The sequence below is a fragment of the Cucurbita pepo genome, chromosome 20 (assembly GCF_057944985.1).
Source record: "Cucurbita pepo subsp. pepo isolate OVF chromosome 20, ASM5794498v1, whole genome shotgun sequence".
NCBI lineage: Eukaryota > Viridiplantae > Streptophyta > Magnoliopsida > Cucurbitales > Cucurbitaceae > Cucurbita > Cucurbita pepo.
The window spans coordinates 5,149,076-5,170,108 of NC_141817.1; the positions used below are offsets into that span (position 1 = coordinate 5,149,076).

At 35.5% G+C, this 21,033-nt stretch overlaps 2 protein-coding genes across 2 annotated transcripts; one reads left to right on the forward strand and one right to left on the reverse strand.

Annotated features, from left to right (window-relative positions):
• The first annotated feature begins 4,374 nt into the window (after nt 1-4,374).
• Nucleotides 4,375-7,703, forward strand: LOC111783565 (subtilisin-like protease SBT5.4). The gene is made up of 9 exons (XM_087120761.1): nt 4,375-4,428; nt 4,565-4,674; nt 4,762-4,859; nt 4,940-5,104; nt 5,376-5,487; nt 5,572-6,124; nt 6,275-6,615; nt 6,693-6,807; nt 6,880-7,703. Exons 1-9 carry the CDS (start codon nt 4,375-4,377, stop codon nt 7,636-7,638), a joined length of 2,307 nt encoding a protein of 768 aa, XP_086976887.1. The 3' UTR covers nt 7,639-7,703.
• Nucleotides 7,704-14,879: 7,176 nt separating this feature from the next.
• CLV3 (CLAVATA3) lies at nt 14,880-15,862 on the reverse strand. Its single transcript, XM_087120398.1, has 2 exons — nt 15,730-15,862; nt 14,880-15,273 (listed from the first exon to the last, which is right to left on the reverse strand). Exons 1-2 carry the CDS (start codon nt 15,844-15,846, stop codon nt 15,124-15,126), a joined length of 267 nt encoding a protein of 88 aa, XP_086976524.1. The 5' UTR covers nt 15,847-15,862; the 3' UTR covers nt 14,880-15,123.
• Nucleotides 15,863-21,033: the final 5,171 nt, after the last annotated feature.

Sequence of the window (21,033 nt, forward strand, 5' to 3'; positions counted from 1 at the left end):
TTTCACTGTCCATAGCTTCCTTCCATTTCTTCTTCTTTACTGCTCCTTCATAGACAGTTGGATCACTATCCATAAAGAATGCAAAATAACCACTATTACTTGATTCATAGTCCATCTCATAATCAATCATCCAGTTTGGTCTCTTTCTTGTTCTTTGATGTCTTTGATTATGAATATGATCTTCTTCTACTGGTTCTTCTTGTTGAGCTTGTGATGAGCTCTCTCCATGCTCATAGTGAGGCTGAATAGGGGCTTTCAGTTTGTTCTTCTTCAAGATCTACAAGAATCTGCTGATTCACAATGATCTTTTCTTCCCATGTCCAAGTCTTCTTTTCGTCAAAGACTACATCACGACTTACCACCACCTTCTTTGTCAAAGGATCATAGAGCCTGTATGCCTTAGAGGTCTCGCTTACTCCAAGGAACACACACTTCAAACTCTTGTTCTCAAGTTTCTTCCTTTTCTCATCAGGAACGTGTGCATATGCTATGCACCCAAAGATTCTAAAGTGGTCTACTGCAGGTTTTCTTCCGCTCCATGCTTCTTGTGGAGTCATATCTCTAACAGAAAAAGTAGGGCTCCGGTTGAGAATGTGAACGGACCACACAACAGCTTCTGGCCAGAATTCCTTCGGGACTTCTCCTTTATTTAGTAAACTTCGAACCATGTTGAGAATGGTCCTGTTTTTCCTTTCGGCCACACCATTTTGTTGTGGTGTATATGCTATTGTTAACTGCCTCCGTATGCCCATTCTCTTCACAAAATTTAATAAACTCGTTCGAGCAGAACTCTCCACCTCTATCAGTTCTTAAAGCCTTGACTCTTCTTCCAGTTTTCGTCTTCATAGTAGCAAAAAAAAAAATTTGAAGCAATCAAAGGCTTCTGATTTGGCGTGCAAGAAATAAGTCCATGTTTTTCGACTAAAATCATCGATGAGGGTCATGAAATATTTCTTGTTACCATTTGATGCCGGAGAGATGGGACCACATATGTCTGAATGAATCAACTCCAAAATTGCTTGAGCTCTTCTTGATTTTCCAGATGGAAAAGAGTTTCTTTCATGTTTTGCTACTACACAGCTCTCACAAATTTTCGTTGGTGGAGTAATATCTGGCAACCCAGTTACCATCTTCTTTGAGGACAACGTCTTTAATCCTTTGAAGTGTAGATGACCATACCTAAAATGCTGAAGCCAGGTGGTATCTTCTTTCTTCACCATCAAACTTTTGGCAACGATATTTAACGTCAACGGATATAGGCGATTGGTCGTCATCTTAGCAATCGATCCTCTTTTGGAGTCACAAATCTCACATTCATCATTTTGAAATGTGATCACATACTCCTTTTCTTGTAACTGACCGATACTAAGTAAGTTGGCCTTCAGATCAGGAATGTAGAATACATTAGAAATAGACTCTACAAAGCCATTTCTAGTCTTGATATCTACGGTTCCTTTTCCCATCACTTGGAGAGTTGAATTGTTGCCAAGAGAAACCGTAGTATGAAAATTTTCATCCAGAGTTGAGAAGAATTCCTTACAACCTGTCATATGGTTGCTGCATCCAAAGTCTACGACCCATACACCTTGATCTGCAACCTTCATAGCATGGAATGACATTAACAATGTTTCTTCTTCTCTTCTCTCCACAAAATTGGATTGATCTCTTTTTTCCTTTTGGAGCCTAGTATAGCATTCATTTTTGTAATGTCCAAGGCGTTCACATCTGTAACATTCCACCTTAGACTTGTCAAAGTGTCTCTTGCCTTTGTTGTCATAATCGTTTCTGACTAGGTCTGCTGACCTGCCAACATCTCCACTTCTTTCTCGACTGCCTCTCCCACGACCTCTACCTCTTCTTTGCCCTCTACCTCTAGAGCTTGAAGTTTCACTTGGTGTGGATATCTTTAAGGCTGTCATCTCCTCTATTACACTTGTACGATTGAGTCTCTGCTCATGTACTAATAGGGAGCTTTGGAGTTCATCTATTTGCATCTATTCGACATTGTTTGCTTCTTCGATAGAACATACAATGTAATCGAACTTTGGAGTTAGTGGTCGCAAAATCTTTTCTACGACCGCAACATCCGTGATTGAACCACCATGCATCCTCATTTTACTTGCAAGACTTATAACATTGCCAATATAATCATTCACCGTTTCTCCCTTTTACATTTGGAGAATTTCAAAGTCTCTTCTAACTGCTTGAAGTTGAGCACGCTCTACTCTCGTTGAGCCTTGATACTTCCTCCTCATAGAATCCCAAATTTCCTTGGATGTCTTCTTTTGAAGCATTGTTTCCAAGATAGTCCTATCAATGGACTGAAATAAATAGTTCTTGACCTTCAGGTCCTTCAACTTCGATGCTGCCAACAGTTGCTATTGACCAGCTGAGAGTATCTCATCTTCATTTCGTTCTTCATAACCCGTCTCCACCATATCAAAGAACTCCTTTGATCTGAGAAAGTTTTCCATCAACATCGCCCAATGATCATAGTGACCATCGAACCTTGGGATGGCGGGCTGAACGTAGCTCTCAACTTGTTTTTCTGCTGCCATTTTTTTTGCTGCTGCAAGATTGCTCTGATACCAGTTGTTGGTGACAACAGAAAACTGAAGTGAGATTGAGAGGAGTGATTTGAATGATGGGGAGGGAGGTCCTTTTATAGGGAGGATTCCCGGAGTTGGTTGGGATTTTTGTGGATGAAATTGAATTCACCTCCTCCTTCTCTTCCGTAGTAACTAATTCAAACTTCTATGCTTAGCTTCAACATTTCAATCAACCGAAAAAGTTATTTATTCTAAAATTCCTAGCACGAGAATAATATATTCATTTTATTATATTATAATTACACTCCATTTTATTTGAAAATATGCTAACATAACAATAAATGGAGAGTATCTATAATTTACGGGAAATGTGTCTATAACCATAAATGAGATTTGTATGAACATCTATTCAAATGGTCATGTCATCCATTAATTATGTTGTTAATAGATTATTAATTGTAGTACATATATTTTGTGCATCAGGTTAGAATAATTTTTAAACTCAACCCAATTATTCACGTTGTAATTTTTTTTTATCTAAATAAGTGAAATAATAAACTCAATTATGAGGCTCGGTTGGTTTGAGCTGTTCTAGTAGTTTATTCAATTTATTGTTTTTAATAAAAGTAAAATTTTAATGGGTAAAAGGTTAATTTATTTGTTTCAAACATTTGTTTAAGATTTACAACTCAACAATATATAATTGTATGTGAGCAGATACGTCTTTTTTTTTTATAAGAACTCATAAACCAACCGTATTTATAAAATTTTTATTTATTTAATTCAATACAAATTAAATAAGTTCTTAATCTAATCCAAATTGTACAATGTGAATTGGATTGATCACGTTTTTTTTGTTAGATTATCGAATTTCTTTTAACGAACTTGAAAATTTATGAAAGAGTAATCGCAGTTCACATGAGGATCATGGGTTTATAGATAAATAACACTTATCTTCATCTACTGGAAAAACTAAAATAGAGTGACCAGAGCTCATGTTCAAAATAAACAATATAGGGTTATGGTTTGTAATCTGGGATAGAGTCAGCATTACAATTTTATTTTCGATTTTTAGAAATTATATTTATTTTCTTCTAATTTTCATTTAAATATTTAAAATAAGTACTCATTTAATTTACAAATAAAATATTTTCAAAACCAAGCATTTAACTTATTATTTAATTTGCAAATAAATTTTTTCAAAATTGAGCATTTAACTTATTTGTCCACTAACATTTATTTTAATATTTTTGAAATAAATTACCGGTAATTGATCAAATTAAAATAATTATAAAAAAAAAACCGTGAAAATACTCCTAAAAGTTAAAACGTATTAAATAAGCAAAAAATAATAATTGAAAAAAAATTCAAAACTAATATTTAAAATGAGATTTAAAATTCAGTCAATTTTTTTTTTTTCCTATTTTTGAAAAATGAGTACAAATAGATCTCATATCTATTTAATATTTAAAATTAGAAAATAAGTTTCAATCATATCCCTAATTTTTCTCAGTATTTAACAAAAAAAATTCTTTAAATTCTTTATAAATAGGAGTAATGACAATTTTTTTTAACATAGCATAGGGATAATTAAGTTGGAGTGAAAGTGACAATTAGATAGCAGATAATTACATAGCAGAGGATAATTAAGTTGGAGTGGAAGAGGTGGAAAGATGAATCTTACTAATTTGGAAAGATGAATCTTACTAATTTCATCCTTATTTTATTCTGGTTTCTTCCGTTAATATCACCTGCCATTGCAGTAAAAAAGGTAATGCCATTTGTTTCATAGTAAAACTAGTAATGCTTGATACTAAAACTAGTAATGTCATTGCTTGATACTAAAACTAGTAATGCCATTTGCTTGATATTAAAACTAGTAATGCCATTTGCTTGATACTAAAACTAGTAATGTCATTTGCTTGATATAGTTTTTTTTTTATTCGACAGTGTGTTCTTCTTATGTTTACAAAGTATTATTATACGAACTCTAATTTTATTTTTTTGGATTTCAGTCCTATATTGTATTATTAGGATCTCACTCACATGGGTTAGAGGTATCGGCAATAGATGTTCAAAGAGTGGTTGATTCCCATCACAAATTGCTTGGATCCTTCTTGGGGAGGTTTGAAGTTCGATTTTTTTTTATTTTTATTTGAAAATATAGTTAATATTATATTATTTTGAATTAATAAAAATTGAAAAATTTCAGTTCTGAGAAGGCAAAAGATGCCATTTTTTACTCGTATAAGAACCATATAAATGGGTTTGCAGCCATTCTAGATGAGGAGGAGGCAACCAACCTTGCAAGTAATACCAAACTATTTTAATTTTAATATATATATATATATATATATTTAAATAATAATTAATAATAATTTATGGGACAGAGCACCCAGAAGTCGCAACAGTGTTGCCAAACAAAGCCAAAGAGTTACACACAACTCATTCATGGGAGTTCATGCATTTGGAGAAGAATGGTTTTATTTTCCCTTTTTCTCCTTGGAGGAAGGCTAGATTTGGAAAAGATGTTATTATTGCCAATCTCGACACGGGTATATATATATTATCTTTTACTTATTCATATATATTATCTTTTACTTATTCATATAACTCGATCAGATTAACATGAAATATCTAATTTAGATCATAAAGGTTGAATTTGATTAAATATATATTATCTTGTGGATTTTATTCTGGTACCATTTACCTAAATTAGATCTAATGATTAGTTAAGATCGTGGATTTTATTTTGGTTATTTGGGTAAATTAAAAATTTAGGTAAATTTAATGTTTTTTTTTTTTTTTTTTTTGCTAACAAAAAAGGTGTATGGCCGGAGTCCAAGAGTTTTGGAGAACAGGGCATAGCTGGAGGTGTGCCTTCGAGGTGGAAAGGAGGCTGCACGGATAAAACCCCTGATGCAGTGCCTTGTAACAAGTACCATTGTTAATCATATTTTGATATTTTATTATTATTTTTAATTCCGAGGGTGATTAACTGCATTAATTATGATTAACCCAGGAAATTAATCGGAGCAAAGTATTTCAATCAGGGGGTAATCGCGTACTTGAAATCCCACAATTTAACGGATGAACTCCCATTGATCGTGAACTCCACGCGCGACTACGTAGGTCATGGAACCCACACGCTATCGACGGCCGGCGGCAGCTATGTCTCCGGCGTCAGCGTATTTGGGTCCGGTATCGGAACTGCCAAGGGCGGCTCTCCCAAGGCCCGCGTCGCTGCCTATAAGGTCTGCTGGCCGTTCCTCAACAGTGGCGGCTGCTACGACGCCGACATTTTTGACGGATTTGATCAAGCCATCTACGACGGCGTCGATGTCCTTTCGCTTTCCATCGGCAGTCCACCAGAAGAATACTATGATGATACCATCGCCATTGCTTCCTTTCATGCACTGAAGAAAGGAATCCCCGTGGTGTGCTCTGCCGGCAACTCCGGCCCGAGCATGGCGACTGCTACTAATATTGCTCCGTGGATTTTGACGGTCGGGGCTAGCACTTTGGACCGTGAATTTCAAGCCCCCATTGAGCTTGGAAACGGGCAACGCTTCTGGGTTTGTTTAAGAATATTTAGTCATGAATTATAATTTCACATATATATTATATTTGATTTTTATAAGCAAATATCCCTTCCATTACTGCTTAACCTATGTATCATATTTGTCCTCGTTTGGTTGAACATAAAAATTGTTCCTGCTGATTAGGGGTTGAGCCTTTCGAGACCATTAGCAAGAAGAAAGCTATACCCATTGATAACCGGAGCTCAGGCGAAAGCAACGACCGCCTCTGCCGACGATGCCATGCTCTGCAAGCCGAAAACTTTGGATCATTCTAAAGTGAATGGGAAGATCTTGGTTTGCTTGACAGGGGGCTCTTCGAGAATTGACAAAGGAATGCAAGCCGTCCTCGCCGGTGCTGTCGGAATGATTCTCTGCAACGATAGGTTTAGTGGATTTAAAATCATCGCTGATCTCCATGTTCTTCCAGCTTCCCATATCAGTTACAACGACGGTCAAGCTGTTTCCTCGTACATTAATTCCAGGAAGTAAACAAATTACAATTTCTTTACTTCTTTATGAATCTTTGTTGGAATGTTTCTCTGATTGTTGTTGTTTTTGACAGAAATCCGATGGGATATTTGTTCCCACCGTCGTCCAAAGTTAATACCAAACTTTCTCCGAACATGGCGGCTTTCTCATCCAGAGGACCCAACATAGTTTCTCCGGAAATTATCAAGGTTTGGTTATGAATTACGACACCCATTTGAGATTATCAAGAACAGAGCTCATGAGTTTCTAATTCTTTGCAGCCGGACGTGACAGCGCCAGGAGTGGACATAATCGCGGCATTCTCCGGCGCCGTGAGCCCAACAGGGGAGCCATTCGACAACAGAACAGTTCCATACATAACAATGTCAGGGACTTCCATGTCCTGTCCCCATGTCTCCGGCATTGTCGGCCTCCTCAAAGCTCTCCACCCCGAATGGAGCCCTGCCGCCATCAAATCCGCCATAATGACCTCTGCCACAATTAGCGACAACACAATGAACCTCATCCTCGACGGCGGCTCCCCTTTCTTCGCTCCAGCCACCCCCTTCATATATGGGTCAGGGCACATCCACCCCACTGGCGCCATCGACCCCGGCCTCGTCTACGACCTCTCCCCCAACGATTACTTAGAATTCCTCTGCGCCAGCGGCTACACGGAGAAGAATATGCGAGTATTCGCCGAGGAAAATTTCAAGTGCCCTGTTTCTGGTTCTATTTTAAACTTTAATTACCCTTCCATTGGGGTTCAGAACTTGACTGGATGTGTCACCCTTACTAGAAGGCTGAAGAATGTTGGCAGGCCGGGAGTTTATAGAGTCAGAGTTCGACGGCCGGAAGGAGTTAAGGTTTTAGTGAAGCCAAGAGTTCTGAAGTTTCGGAAGATTGGGGAGGAGAAGAGGTTTGAATTGACGATGATCGGAGCTGTGGCGGAGGGTCAAATTGGTTATGGTACGCTAATTTGGACCGACGGCAAACACTTTGTTAAGAGTCCAATTGTGGTTTCTTCTGGCTTTTTCTGAACCCATTTTGTTAGGAGGGGTTACTAGATTTCAAGTTTTGATCCATTTTGTTAGGAGGGATTACTAGATTTCAAGTTTTGATATCGGTTACTAAAATCATATAGTTTTTTTTTTTCTTTTTCGTGATATGAACTAGTTCTTAGGAATTCTTTCTTTTTATTTTAAACATTTTCCGGTCTTCGTTTTTAGTTTAATGAATTGTGTTAGTTTAACAAATTATTGAAACAAACAATTTCTTTTCATCTCTCTATTTTACCTAGACTCTCTTCGAAACAGTGCCCAGATTTTTATGCCTTTCGTGCAGGAAACTTACCTGACAAGAAATTTTGCTACTTCGGATCGTTATAATTTCACCAGGGTTTCGATCACTAGCTCACTTGTTATCAGGTCACCAACTTCCTTGACCTTCTTACATTGGGTCACCAACTCCCTAATTCAAAATATAGTGTGAGAGGAGCCGAGCTTGGACCAAGTTTCCATTTCCAAGTATGATTCTCCGCCTCAAGGTGTCTTTTTCTTCTCTCATCTCAGCACAATTTTCAATCAACTAGGTTATTTATCTTAAAACTTGTAATTTTTTAAACCCAAATAAGTTAAATGATAAACTCAATTTTGGGTTGGGTTGATTTGAGTTGTTCATTTATTCAAAATATACTTAATTTGAGGTCGCTATTGTATGCATATCATAAACATTAAATGTGGAAATACTTAATTTAAACTGTCATAAAACATAACCTTCAGCTAAAAACACAGCTATGGACTTACGTGTTTCGAACGATAAATAAAATAAATAAACATTTAAAGGTGTAGGCCATGAAAACTTGCAAGACCATGAAAACTTCTTACCTCACTTACACTTTTAGGTGTAGGCCAATCTTTTATAGCCTTCACTTTCTCCTCATAACCTGAACACTATTAGATGAAACTACAAACCAAAGATAGTTAACTTTTTCCATGCAAAAGCTACATTTCTTTAAATTTACATACAAACATTTGTTTCTTAAAGTAGTCACAACATTGCGTACATGGGTAATATGATCATCTAAAGATTTAGAGTAAACAAGGATGTTATCAAAACAAACAACCACAAACTTACCTAAGTATTCTCGTAAGACATGGTTCATTAGTCTCATGAATGTACTAGGTGCATTAGTTAATCCAAAAGGCATAACCAACCATTCATAAAGATCATACTTGGTTTTAAAAGCTGTTTTCCACTCATCCCCAATATGCATGCGAATTTGATGATAACCCGATTTTAAATCAATCTTAGTAAAAAGACTACATCCATGCAATTCATCAAGCATATCATCTAATCTAGGAATTTGATGCCTATATTTTCTAGTTATCTTGTTTATAACCCTACAATCAACACACATACGCCAAGAACCATCTTTCTTAGGTACAAGAATAACTGGAACAGAACAAGTACTCAAACTTTCACATACATACCCTTTAGCAAGGAGTTCACTTACTTGCCTTTGTATCTCTTCAGCCTTCTTTGGATTAGTCCTATATGGTGGTCGGTTTGGAATGGGCGCACCAGGAATGAAGTCAATCTTGTGTTCAATCCCTCTAAGTGGTGGCAAACTACTAGGCATCTCCTCGGAAAATAAATCTTCAAACTCTTGCAAAAGCACAACAAAATCACTAGGCAAAGAAGGGTTAAGCATGTTAGTAAAGTAACAAGACCCCTTGCACATAAGTACAAGAATAGTTGGGTTAGAGAGAAAAACATTCCTAGCCTCACTTGATCTAACATACAAGCTTACTGATTTGGCTTTTCTCTCGGCTAAGTGCTACTCTCTTGCTTTTCACTCAAGCTCTTTTTATCACTTGATTCTTTTTTAATCTCTGCTTTTGCATCAGCCTCTTGCCTTTTCTTTCCAAGTTTGCAATGATCAATAAATACATCTTTTGGAGACAATGGAACAAGAGTAGTTTTTCTACCATTGTGAGTAAAAGAGTATCGATTTACATACCCATCATACATTACCCAACGATCAAATTGCCAAGGCCTCCCCAGTAGTAAATCTCCAACATGCATGCATACAACATCACATAAAACATCATCAACATATTTTCCAATAAGAAAAGAAACAAGAGCTTGTTGAGTTACCCGTACTTCCCCACAATTATTCAACCATTGAAGCTTGTAGGGTCTTGGATGTGGTTGTGTCTTTAAATTAATTATTTTGACCAGAATGGAACTCACAACATTGGTGCAACTACCGCTATCAATGACAACACTACAAGGAACAGATTGAACAAGACACTGAGTTTGAAATAAGTTCTCTCGTTGGTCTAGGCCGTCCTCCTTAATGTGGGTGTTTAGAGCTCGTCGAGTAACCAAAGATATATGTGTAGGGTCCTCTTCACTAAACTCCTCACTCTCATTAGTTTCCTCATTTATGTCGTCATGTGCCTCTTCATCCGTAACAATTTCTCCCTCCTTGATGGTCATAATTCTTGCATTTGGGTAATCTCTACTATAGTTTCCTACCCCTTGACATCTCCAACACTTTAAATCCCTATTTCGAACATTAGACTTTTCTACTTTTTCTTTCCCTATTCGAGAACTCTCACCTTTCTCAAATTTAGCTTGAGGCTTCTCATTAATCTCTTGATTTCTATACTTATAATCAATATATTCTTACTATCCTTTTTCCTGTAGAAGTAGAATTGGGAAAAGTTCTAGAAGAATACCTTGAGACCTTTGTTGGATTTGCCTCTCCATCTTAATTGCAATGTGCAACAACTCCTCGATATCAGAATAAGGCAGTAAATCAGTCTCTGTGTTTAACCCATTAAGAAACCGCGCCATGAGATCCTCCATGTCCTCATCGAGATCAAGTCAATCCATCAATGTATCCATCTCCTTGTAATAATCCTCCATAGATTTGCGTCCTTGTTTCAATGCTTGAAGCTTTTGCGCCATGTCCCGTTGAAAATATTGTGGAACAAAACACTTCCTCATGGACTCTTTGAACTCGTACCATGAATCAATTGGTGCTTCAAGGTTTCTTCTCCTACTTGACATCAATTTATCCCACCAAATTTGAGCATATTGTTTGAATTGAGCAATGCATAACAGTACCTTCTTTTCATCACTAAAATTATGACAGTTGAACACCGACTCCACCGTTTTCTCCCATTGAAGATACTCCTCTGGATCAATTTTGCCATAAATCTTGGGAAGTTTTAATTTGATGCTCCCCACGTTACGATTAATTCTATCATCATAAGGAACACGTTGTTGCAAATTATGATACCTTCTTCCATGGTCTCTCCCTCGCATCAAACCACGACCAACCGCATGTGGATTATCCTCGTGTTGATCAGAATTGTCGCCCTCATATTGATTGGTTGAGGGCACAGGTAGTCTCCAATCTTCCTATTCGATCTGTCAACTCTTTTATTCCTCGAATTAGTCTTTCCATGGTTCGTTGTTGTGCTTCTCTCAATCGTGCATCAGTAATGTTAGGATTGTCGTCTGGATATTCCATGTTACAAAAGAAAGTTAAAAGAAAAAAAAAAGGACCTTACAAGCGCTCCCTCACGTGTGTTCACTCGTAAATGTAGTTCACTCATGTTTAGCACTCAACACTCGAATCAATGTATCACTCCCTTACAAACTCACCCTCAAAGTTGAACACATACAAATCACACTCCAAAAAAAGAAATTGGGATGTGAGACAAGCTATGTTATAGAGCTAGGTGCAATTCAAAGTGAATAGAACAGCACACTCAACACATAAACAATGGTATTAAAGGAGCAATCTGAATAACGACAAAGAAACGAATTAAAGAAAGAAAATGATTAAGGACTAATTTAGACGTAGTAACATATGAGAGTTAAATATAATAATCAAGAGAATAAAAGAATACATTTAACATCAATAAGCTTTCTTTTTTGTTTTTTCTTCTATAACTTATGGCAAAATCTAATCAATTTATCAACAAGAAAATTAATTTAGAATATCTTAAAGAAGAACAAAGTGTTGATAAGATCGAGATCTAACACTTTTTAAAATATGTCAACATAAACTAAAGCACGAAATAATGTTTTCCGTTTTTTTTTTTTTTTTTTTTTTTTTTTTTTTTTTTTTTTTTTGCTATATAATTTTTAGATAGAATGTGAACACACTAGGTAAACCGAAGAAAAATATATATATATATATATATAGATGAGAATCAAAGAGATAAACGCAAGGAAACATATGTCCGATCTTGAGCCTAAAGCTCTGATATCAAATGATATAGAATCAACCCAAGGAAAAGTATGAAACGGATTACCTTGATAATCAAGATCAAGAGTAAAGAAAATTCGTTTCTAAACTCGTGATTCGAATCACTCCACAAGAGGTTTGATCACTACCATTTGAATACTCTAGCATGCAAGTTTTAAACACAAGAATTTGCAAAGAAGATCTTAGCTCTCAACAAAGCTAAAAAAAAATAGAAATTCTATTCCTTTTTAATTCAAAAATGTGATATCCATAATCAAAGAAGAGGAGGCTTTATATAGCATTTACAACCTTAACCTATCTAACACAAAACTTCCAAATTAAATTTGATAGTAGATGACAAATACCAATAACCTCCCTATTAAAATAGCTGGTTAACTGTGGAATACGGTAACCTAGGGGAGATTACAATATAACCTTAACTCCGGTATTAAAAACAAATAAATATTTAAATTATAATTAAATAGTTTAATGAATGAAATGTGCTTCTTTGTCATCCAGACTAGTTCTAGAAATTTTAGTTGAGTTCATTAAACTTAAAGTACATTTAATGCATCTCTTTCTTGAAGCTCAACTTTGCACAACATATGATGATCTCACCATAGTTTGAATATAAGTGTACAAGGTTTGTTGTAGCTCCTTGGTCGTGGTTCATATCACCAAGGCTATATGCTATCAAAGCCATTGTTATTGCCTTTTCACACACACTAATAAAAGAAAAAATGTGCCAAGGCATATATTAAGCATGAATCCTTGTTGAACTCCAAACGAAAGTTTTGCTGATAATGAACGTATGTAAGATATAAAATATTAACTATTTCCATCCCAAACTAATGGAAACCATATATTTTAACATTTTTTAAAAATTAAAAAAAAAAGAAATTAAAAGGTAAGGAAATATAATATTATTTTGAGTTGAAACTAATTGATATGGGAGAGTGGCCAAATATAGTGCATGATGTCATTAAAAAAAAAAAGGAAATTAGGAGGGTGCAACCTCATCCAATATCCACTGCATGAACATGAAATAGAACCAAATCCATCAATAATTCTCCATCATCATCATCATCATCACTGAAACTCATCTCTCCATGGCCTCACCTATTCACATCCTCCTAGCTATCCATTTTTCAAGCTCCTTAGACTCACGTTTCTGTTATTATGAACAGTCCACCCCGGATCTTCCTTTTTCAAATTTTAATTATTATTTCTTCTTCTGACACCGAAACGACAGTCGTTTTAAATCTTAATTCAGACCACTGCAAAACATTAAAAAAAAGACAGAATCTAAGAGTTATTAGCAACTCAGATTTTGTTCATCATTGCCAAATTCATAACGGAATTCAATCCCAAAATCGTACACCATCCCTCTTACAACAGAATATGCCAAATACTTCCACTCCCGCCCGCCCCGCCCACTGCTGCGCTCTAACTGGCTGACTTTCTGCCACTCCACCCCCGCCCCCCTCGCCCACTGCTGCGTTGTGCCTCTGCCTGTCACACCCACCAAAGATACTCTTTCTACTCGGCGGGGCTGCTCCCTGGATAAGGATGACAGCGGGCAGCGCCTGGGGATGTACGTCCCAACCTCCTCACCCTTCGCCACCGGTCGAGCACCGTCTTTACGCTAAAACAAAAAATTTCATTTTTTTAATTGTCTTTTTTTTTTTTTTTTAATTAAATTTTGTGTTTAATTTATTCAAATAACTAATTTTAAAAATATTTCATCTTTATTACAAATTTAATACAAAAAAATTATTATTATATATATATATATATATATATATATATATATATATATATATATATATATATATATATAGTTTTATCTACTCTGTTTACACACGTTGAATATGTTGTACTTTAGAACGCATTAGATATTTACCTAAATCAATAAGTCATTGAGCAGATCCAACGTTAGCTCAAGACGTTGGTCTTTAACTGGAAACGTAAATGCTTGAGCTTGAGAAGCTTCGAGTCCAGTCGCCCTGTAAAGCTCACTCAGATAAGCAGTATTATTGAACCAGACAAAACAACAAGTAATAAAACCAAAAACGGATAAAGCACCTAAACTATAAAACAAGTAAGCTTCTCTAAACCATACAAGTACACGGCGAGCCCATGCAAATAGTTTAGTTAAGATATGCCGAATTCCATATGTGAATAGTATCACTTTCCACGCACTAACCCTACATGTGAGATCCCACGTCAGTTGGGGGGAGAACGAAACATTTTCTTATAAGAGTGTGGAAATCTCTCCTTAGCAATCGCATCTTAAAAACTTTGAGGGGAAATTTGCAATGGAGAGATGAGTTTCAGGGATGATATCTGCTAAAAAAAAAAAAAAGAACGATATCTGCTAGCACTAGGCTGGAATATAAGTGTACACAGTTTGTTATAGTTTATTGGCTCTCGTCTTTATAATTGGACCTTGAGATATGGAAATTCCTTAGTCGTGGTTCATATCAGTTACCCTACATTAAATGTTTTAATACTGGTAAGGTCCCTACAAGACATGCATGAGGGTCCCCACGTATAAAATATCAGTTCATTCGATAAATCATTTAAAAAGCTAATAATGTTTAAATTAATCACATGGCTAACATATTCGTAAGATAGACGCTCTAAGAACAATATGATTTTTGAAAATGAGATAAGACCCATGAATGAGTATTATTATATTAACTCACGTGCAACTCTAAGCTACATGACTGAGACGAATGTGTACACGAGTTATAAGAGTTTAGATAGATCTGAATTATAATTAAGACTCCTTTGTGTTTCGATATGTACATGATTTTGATTATTATTTTGTAAACAAAGTTCTAAACCATTTTCTAAATGAATTCATACTTATTCTACACAAATAGTATAGTTTATGACCATTAATTAACAAGTAGATCGTTCATATTTCATATAAAAACGTGTCAAAATTAACTAATATATAAAATATAAGTTGATTAATTGTCAAATAAAAAATGGAAACAAAAAAAAAACATAAGAAAATTAAACAACATTCTTAACCAAGATCAAAGCCTACAATTTTCATTAACATATATGAACAAGAGAAAAAAAAAAAAACCCAAAAAATTAATAGCCATTGATAAACCCAACAAAAGATCTCAACGGTTAAGATTGGTTGTTAGGTTCAGCCAAAACCCTAGCGTAGTTTCAAAAGACGAACTTGGAGACCAAACTTATCATTAGCCTGAAGCCGAATACGACATCGTTTCAATACTCAAGGAGTTCGAGGCTTCTTCGGGCTTCCACCATTATGATGCAAAGGGTCAGGTCCGGACGGCACCCTCCGCAACTGATCCCACTCCACCGACGGCCGCCGTCTCTCTCCGCCGTCAACTTCCAATTCCTTAACCATTTCTCGAAGCATCTGTAACGTAAAAAAAATTAGTCAAATTTGTCGGATGAAAGTAGCTAATTTAGAAAATGATCGTGGGTTTATAATGAAAGAATACTATCTTCATTGTTACGAGAACTTTAGAGGAAGCTCAAAGCAAAACTAGGACACCTCCAGCTAACCTGTGGCACATACGTGTGTCACAGTGTGGGCAAGTGTGTCGAGACTAATGTCTCGAACAACTTCCTTTGAAATGAGTTTTTCAAGGACAGTACCGGGTGGCCCGGGTGTGCCGGTATTGCACCCCGCCCGCGTGTTAGATGTTACTACATATGGATCATATCAATGGGGATCGAGATGATAAGATAAGATGGGACGTTGCATTAAGAGACCTTGACCTCAAGTAGAGGCCATAAGAGCTTATACTTAAAGTGGACAATATGATACAATCAATAGGAAGTAGTACATAGAATTTTGTCAAAACCTTACCTTCCGGGTCTGCAGCGCACGGAGGAGAGGCGGGGTATCGGGAACGCAGCAAGAGAAACTGTGGGAAAGGAAGAAAGTGAGAAGGAGAAGGGAGAAGATGAGGTTAGAGGGAGCCATTAAAGAAGGTGTGGGAGGAAGAAGAAAAGGAAGGGTAAATTTATAGAAGGGAGGGAAGAGAAGAGTCAATGATTGCTCAAGCAGCCATTTGTGGCGAAATTATGATTAGTGACTCAATATGACAAAAGCACGATGGTGACCATCAAACGCCGATATGCATCATCATCATCATCATCGCTCCCCCGACCTCTTCATTTTTCTGTCACTGTCTTATGTCTATCTTCCATTAAGATCCACCATATTTATTACTATCTTTTTACAAAATATTAGTACATTTTAATTAATAACCCCAAATTTATGCTTATTTATTTATTTAAATTTTTTTTTAATTCTATTCATCTCCCTCGTAAAAATAAGAATTCCACTCCGCATGCGAAAAAGCTAGCTGAGGAAGGCACACGTCATCCATGTAACTAGTCTAATTTTTTTAAGTAATATGTGTATAGATAGCTAGTACGTATTGTGCATGCAAGCATTTCTTACTTAAAGGTGGGTAAACTATGAATGTTTAGTATTTCAAACCGCAACTATAGATGAGAATGTAAGGCATGTATGTTATAGAAATTATGGAAATACCCTAAGATTCTGAGATGCGTGCGGGGTTTTTATGCCTACCGCAAAGCTAGAAATTGATTATGCTTGACTATAATTCGAGTTGGGCAATTCAGACGAGCAAGCTATGTAAGATACAAAAAATTACCAAAATGCCCCTAGACCAATGCATACATAATAACGTAAAAGATGCAGTCTAAAGATCGCCCTTGCAATTGCACTAACTCCTATATGTTCATTCCAAAATCACTACATACCTCAACCTTCCCCGTCTAGGGTATGATTCATTAGGCCCCATCTAGCTCATAATTCATTTGAATCTTGTTGTCTTTATTCGAGGTTTTAAGTGCGTTTAGCCAATCAAATATTTCACTTTAGTCTGCATAAGTCTTTATGCGATATGCGTAAAAGAACTGGGTGCGGTAATCCAATATCGGTCTCTATGATGGATGTAACAGGTATGAATCAAGTCGTTATGGTCTCTCTAATAGGTTCCAATGTTCATACATACGCATTCGTATGGTTTCCACCACTTATTATGCTTTCTAGGGGTCAACTAAGCCATATCTTCCTAAGCACACACATCAAGCATGAAAGGATAAAATCATAAATGCCAAAGTTCCAATAAATCAAGCAAAGAGACCCAATCAAAATAGCGAAAGCTCATAAAACATGAATACATTGCTAAATCGGTCAAATTCCATTCTACTAGGTTCAGTTCATAAATTCTTTAGCAATTTCCTACTTAAGTCATGCTCATAACCAGTATGAATCCCATTTTACTATGTTTAATTCACTAATTCCTTAGCGTATTCAGGCCTTTAGGTGTGCAAGCCGTGTGGTGAGCTTCTCATTTAACTAATATTAAACTTTTCTTAAGTAATATTGTACGGACCAATAGAACATGCTTGTATACATACACATCTTGTCTAAGGTAGTTAGAATACGCATGAGCTTCTCTTTTTTTTATGCATGTTAATCTTAATGCATTCTGCTATATAAGAATGGAGTATGAGATATTATGATCGGTGCTCTAGGTGATTGATGGATGTCATCTATTCCATTTTACTAGTATGAATGTATGATATAGTATTGACTCTAGTTGATTGATTGTTTATTCTCCTTATAAACCGCATTTATTTGCTGTTAGAGTCAGATTGACTACACATTGCCCTAGATCAAGACGTCTCCAATAGAATGAGTACCTTAGGATCGTGAGCGGATATCAAGAATTTAGATCCTAATGCTCTAAGACTAAAGAAGACATGAGGAATCATAATAGAGTACCCTTGAGTTGATAGTGTAGTACATCGAGGCGACCAGGTGCCACTATTGCGTGTGGAAACAGACATTGGTCTCCTGAATAGGCTCATTGTACTGCAAAACCGACCTTGAGAGGGGCAAAGGACCATACATGTGCCTTGCACTTTTTCGGTTTAATTTTGATTTGAGTGATTCAAAATTCATTGGAATCGTCATTCCAAGCTTTTGAACACTTCAAAATACTGAAATTATTAGTAATTAAAAGTATGTTTGTTATCATCAAAACATTAATTAATTTGAGATGAAAGGTCGTTCAAGGTGGAAAACATTCGAGAGCTGTGCGATCATAGAGGGGATCGTCCCAGGGCACAGTCTGTTTCGTATTTTCGGTCTTTTATATTTTGTTAGTAAATGTATCCCAAATTTGCTCTCCATTTCTAATAATCTTGAATGACTTGTATTTGAATTTCATTTTAAATTGTTGTATTGTTTGCATTTGATTTAAATTTTATCATATTTTCCTATTTCATTTTATTTACTATTTACTTTAATTTGTTTTCGTCCGGCGGTCGCAGATTGAGCTCTAATTTGAACAAAAACTCAAGGAACTTGGTCTCTTAGTTTTTATTTCTTCTTTCTTCATCTCTCTCTTGATTTATTCAAATGGATTTAATCATCTTCACATTAGGGGATGTAGTTCATATGGTAGAGCGTAGGGGTGTACATTCAACCCGACAATTCGATTACCCAGACCAACCCAACCCAAACTATAAGGGTTGGGTTGGTAGCATTTCGGGAGGGTCGGGTTTGGTTCGGTTTCGGATTCGTGGGACAAACCCTCGGGTTGACTCGAGCGACCCGATCCATATATAAAATATATTAAGAATCATACAAAAATAATGAGTTTACCAGAGTGGTACTTTGGCTAGTCTAATTAGACGCAGCCTATCTTCGACTTTAGTCTATTATATGTTTCTTTTCATTATTTTCTTTTATTTCTTTTTTTTATTTCTTTTTTTATTTCTTTTTATCATTTTTTATATATATACATATTTCTTTTTTGTTTAATTTTTTTTTATATTATTTTGTTCTATCATACAAATAATTATTTATATATACATGAGGATAGGTTTATTAATTATGATTTAGTTTAAGATAAGTTTTTAATATGATTTATACGAAAGCATATTTTAAATTTTAATATATTTATTATCTATTTGTTGCAATATTATTATATCCTAATTTATATATATATATATATATTTTAAATGTTAATGTATTTATTATCTATTTGGTGCAATATTATTATATTCTAATTTATATATATTTTTCTTTTTCTAATAATTTAGGACTATCTAAGAGCATATTTTAATTAAAATTATTTATATATTTTTTATTTTTGGTATATACCATACCTTTAAACTAATCATTTTTATTATTTATTTAATTTCATGATCTATCGTTATATTTTTGTTACTTTAACCAATTCTAAAAAAATATCGGTATTTAGTTGTCTTTAATTTTATGACAATGTTGAATAATATTAATATGTTAGAATTTTCGCTCCTTGTTATTTCTCTTTTTTGTTTTTTGTTTTTATTTTTGTGAATAATTATATGTTAATTTGTGTTTGTTTGTGAACTTGAATAATTATAGATTGATTTGTGTTTGTTTGTAAACTTTTAATATATTTTATTTAATATTGTATCCGAATAATTATGAAGTGTGGATTAATTAAACTTACAAAAAATTGACAACCCAACCTGAAAATAGAGGGTTGGGTTGGGTTACCAATCCAACTAACTCGAATTTTTTGGTTGGGTCAAAAAAATCTCTCAACCCAACCCAACCCGGACCATGTACATCCCTAGTCCTAGCATTTCATGAAGCACTTAACGTGCTATCGTGCTATCTCATGGCCTGCAATAAGCCCCACTCCTTTTGTTTTAATATATATTATAAAACAACCTAACTCGAACCATGTACACCCGTAGTCCTGGCATTGCCCACTCCCTTTGTTTTAATATATATTATAAAACAACCCAACCGGGACCATGTATGAACCACTTAACATGCCATCTCATAGGCCTGCAGTGGGCCCCACTCCTTTTGTTTTAATATATATCATAAAACGGGCTTGGATTGGGGGAGATTTGAAATTGGACAACAATATGGGCCGGCCCAATTCGTTCATAATGTGAGAAGCAAGACCTTGATAAACTATGTGACATATATAAGAATTCACATAGATTCTTAAATGATTTACAAATTTGAATTTTTTTATGTATTAAATATAAATGAAAATAATTTTAAATCAACTGTGTATAATATAATATAATATAATATAACCTAATTTGACATGATGGAACTAACAAGTCATACAACAAGTACGTAGGTAACCTATGTTTTAGTCCCTAACATATATATATATATTTTTTTTTTTTTTTTTTTTTTTTTTTTTTTTTGTATGTTTTAGCCTATATGATCTGTTTTAGTCCCGACTGTTTGTTTTTTTTGTCTGTTTTAGTCCCTACCATAACATATATTGTTTGTTTTTTTTTTTTTTTTGTCTGTTTTAGTCCCTAACATATATTGTTTGTTTTTTTGTCTGTTTTAGTCCCTAACATATATTGTTTGTTTTTTTTGTCTGTTTTAGTCCCTAACATATATTGTTTGTTTTTTTGTCTGTTTCAGCCTCACAGTTTTATAACGTGTCTGTGTCTACTAGAGAGAGGTTTCCACACCCTTGTAATAAATGCTTTATTCCACTCTCCAACCAACGTGGATCTCACAATCCACCCTCTTAGGGCCCAACGTCCTCGTTCGCATACGTATTGTTGTTAGCCTCAGGATTTTAATATATGTATACTAGGGAGAGGTTTCCACCGCCCGATATCTAGCTTTGATACCATTTGTAACCGTACAAGCCCACCGTTAGAAGATATTGTCCGCTCTAGCCTGTTCCACTCTCCAACCAACATGAGATCTCACAATCCACCCCCCTTTGGGGCCCAACGTCTTCCATTTGTAACCGCTCAAGCCCACTGCTAGCAAATATTTTCCGCTTTAGCTTGCTACATATCGCTCTCAAGCTCACAATTTTAATATACATATACTAAGAAGAGGTTTCCACCGCCCGATGTTTGGCTTTAATACCATTTGTAACCGTCCAAGCCCACCGCTAGCAGATATTGTCCGCTCTAGCCCGTTGTGTATCGCCATCAACCTCACAATTTTAATACACGTATACTAGGGAAATGTTTCCACACCCTTGTAAGAAATAGTTCGTTCCCCTCTCCAACTTATACGATATCTCACATAAATAGAATAGGTGACATAGCAATGACCTTTTTTAAGGTTGTGTTATTGATA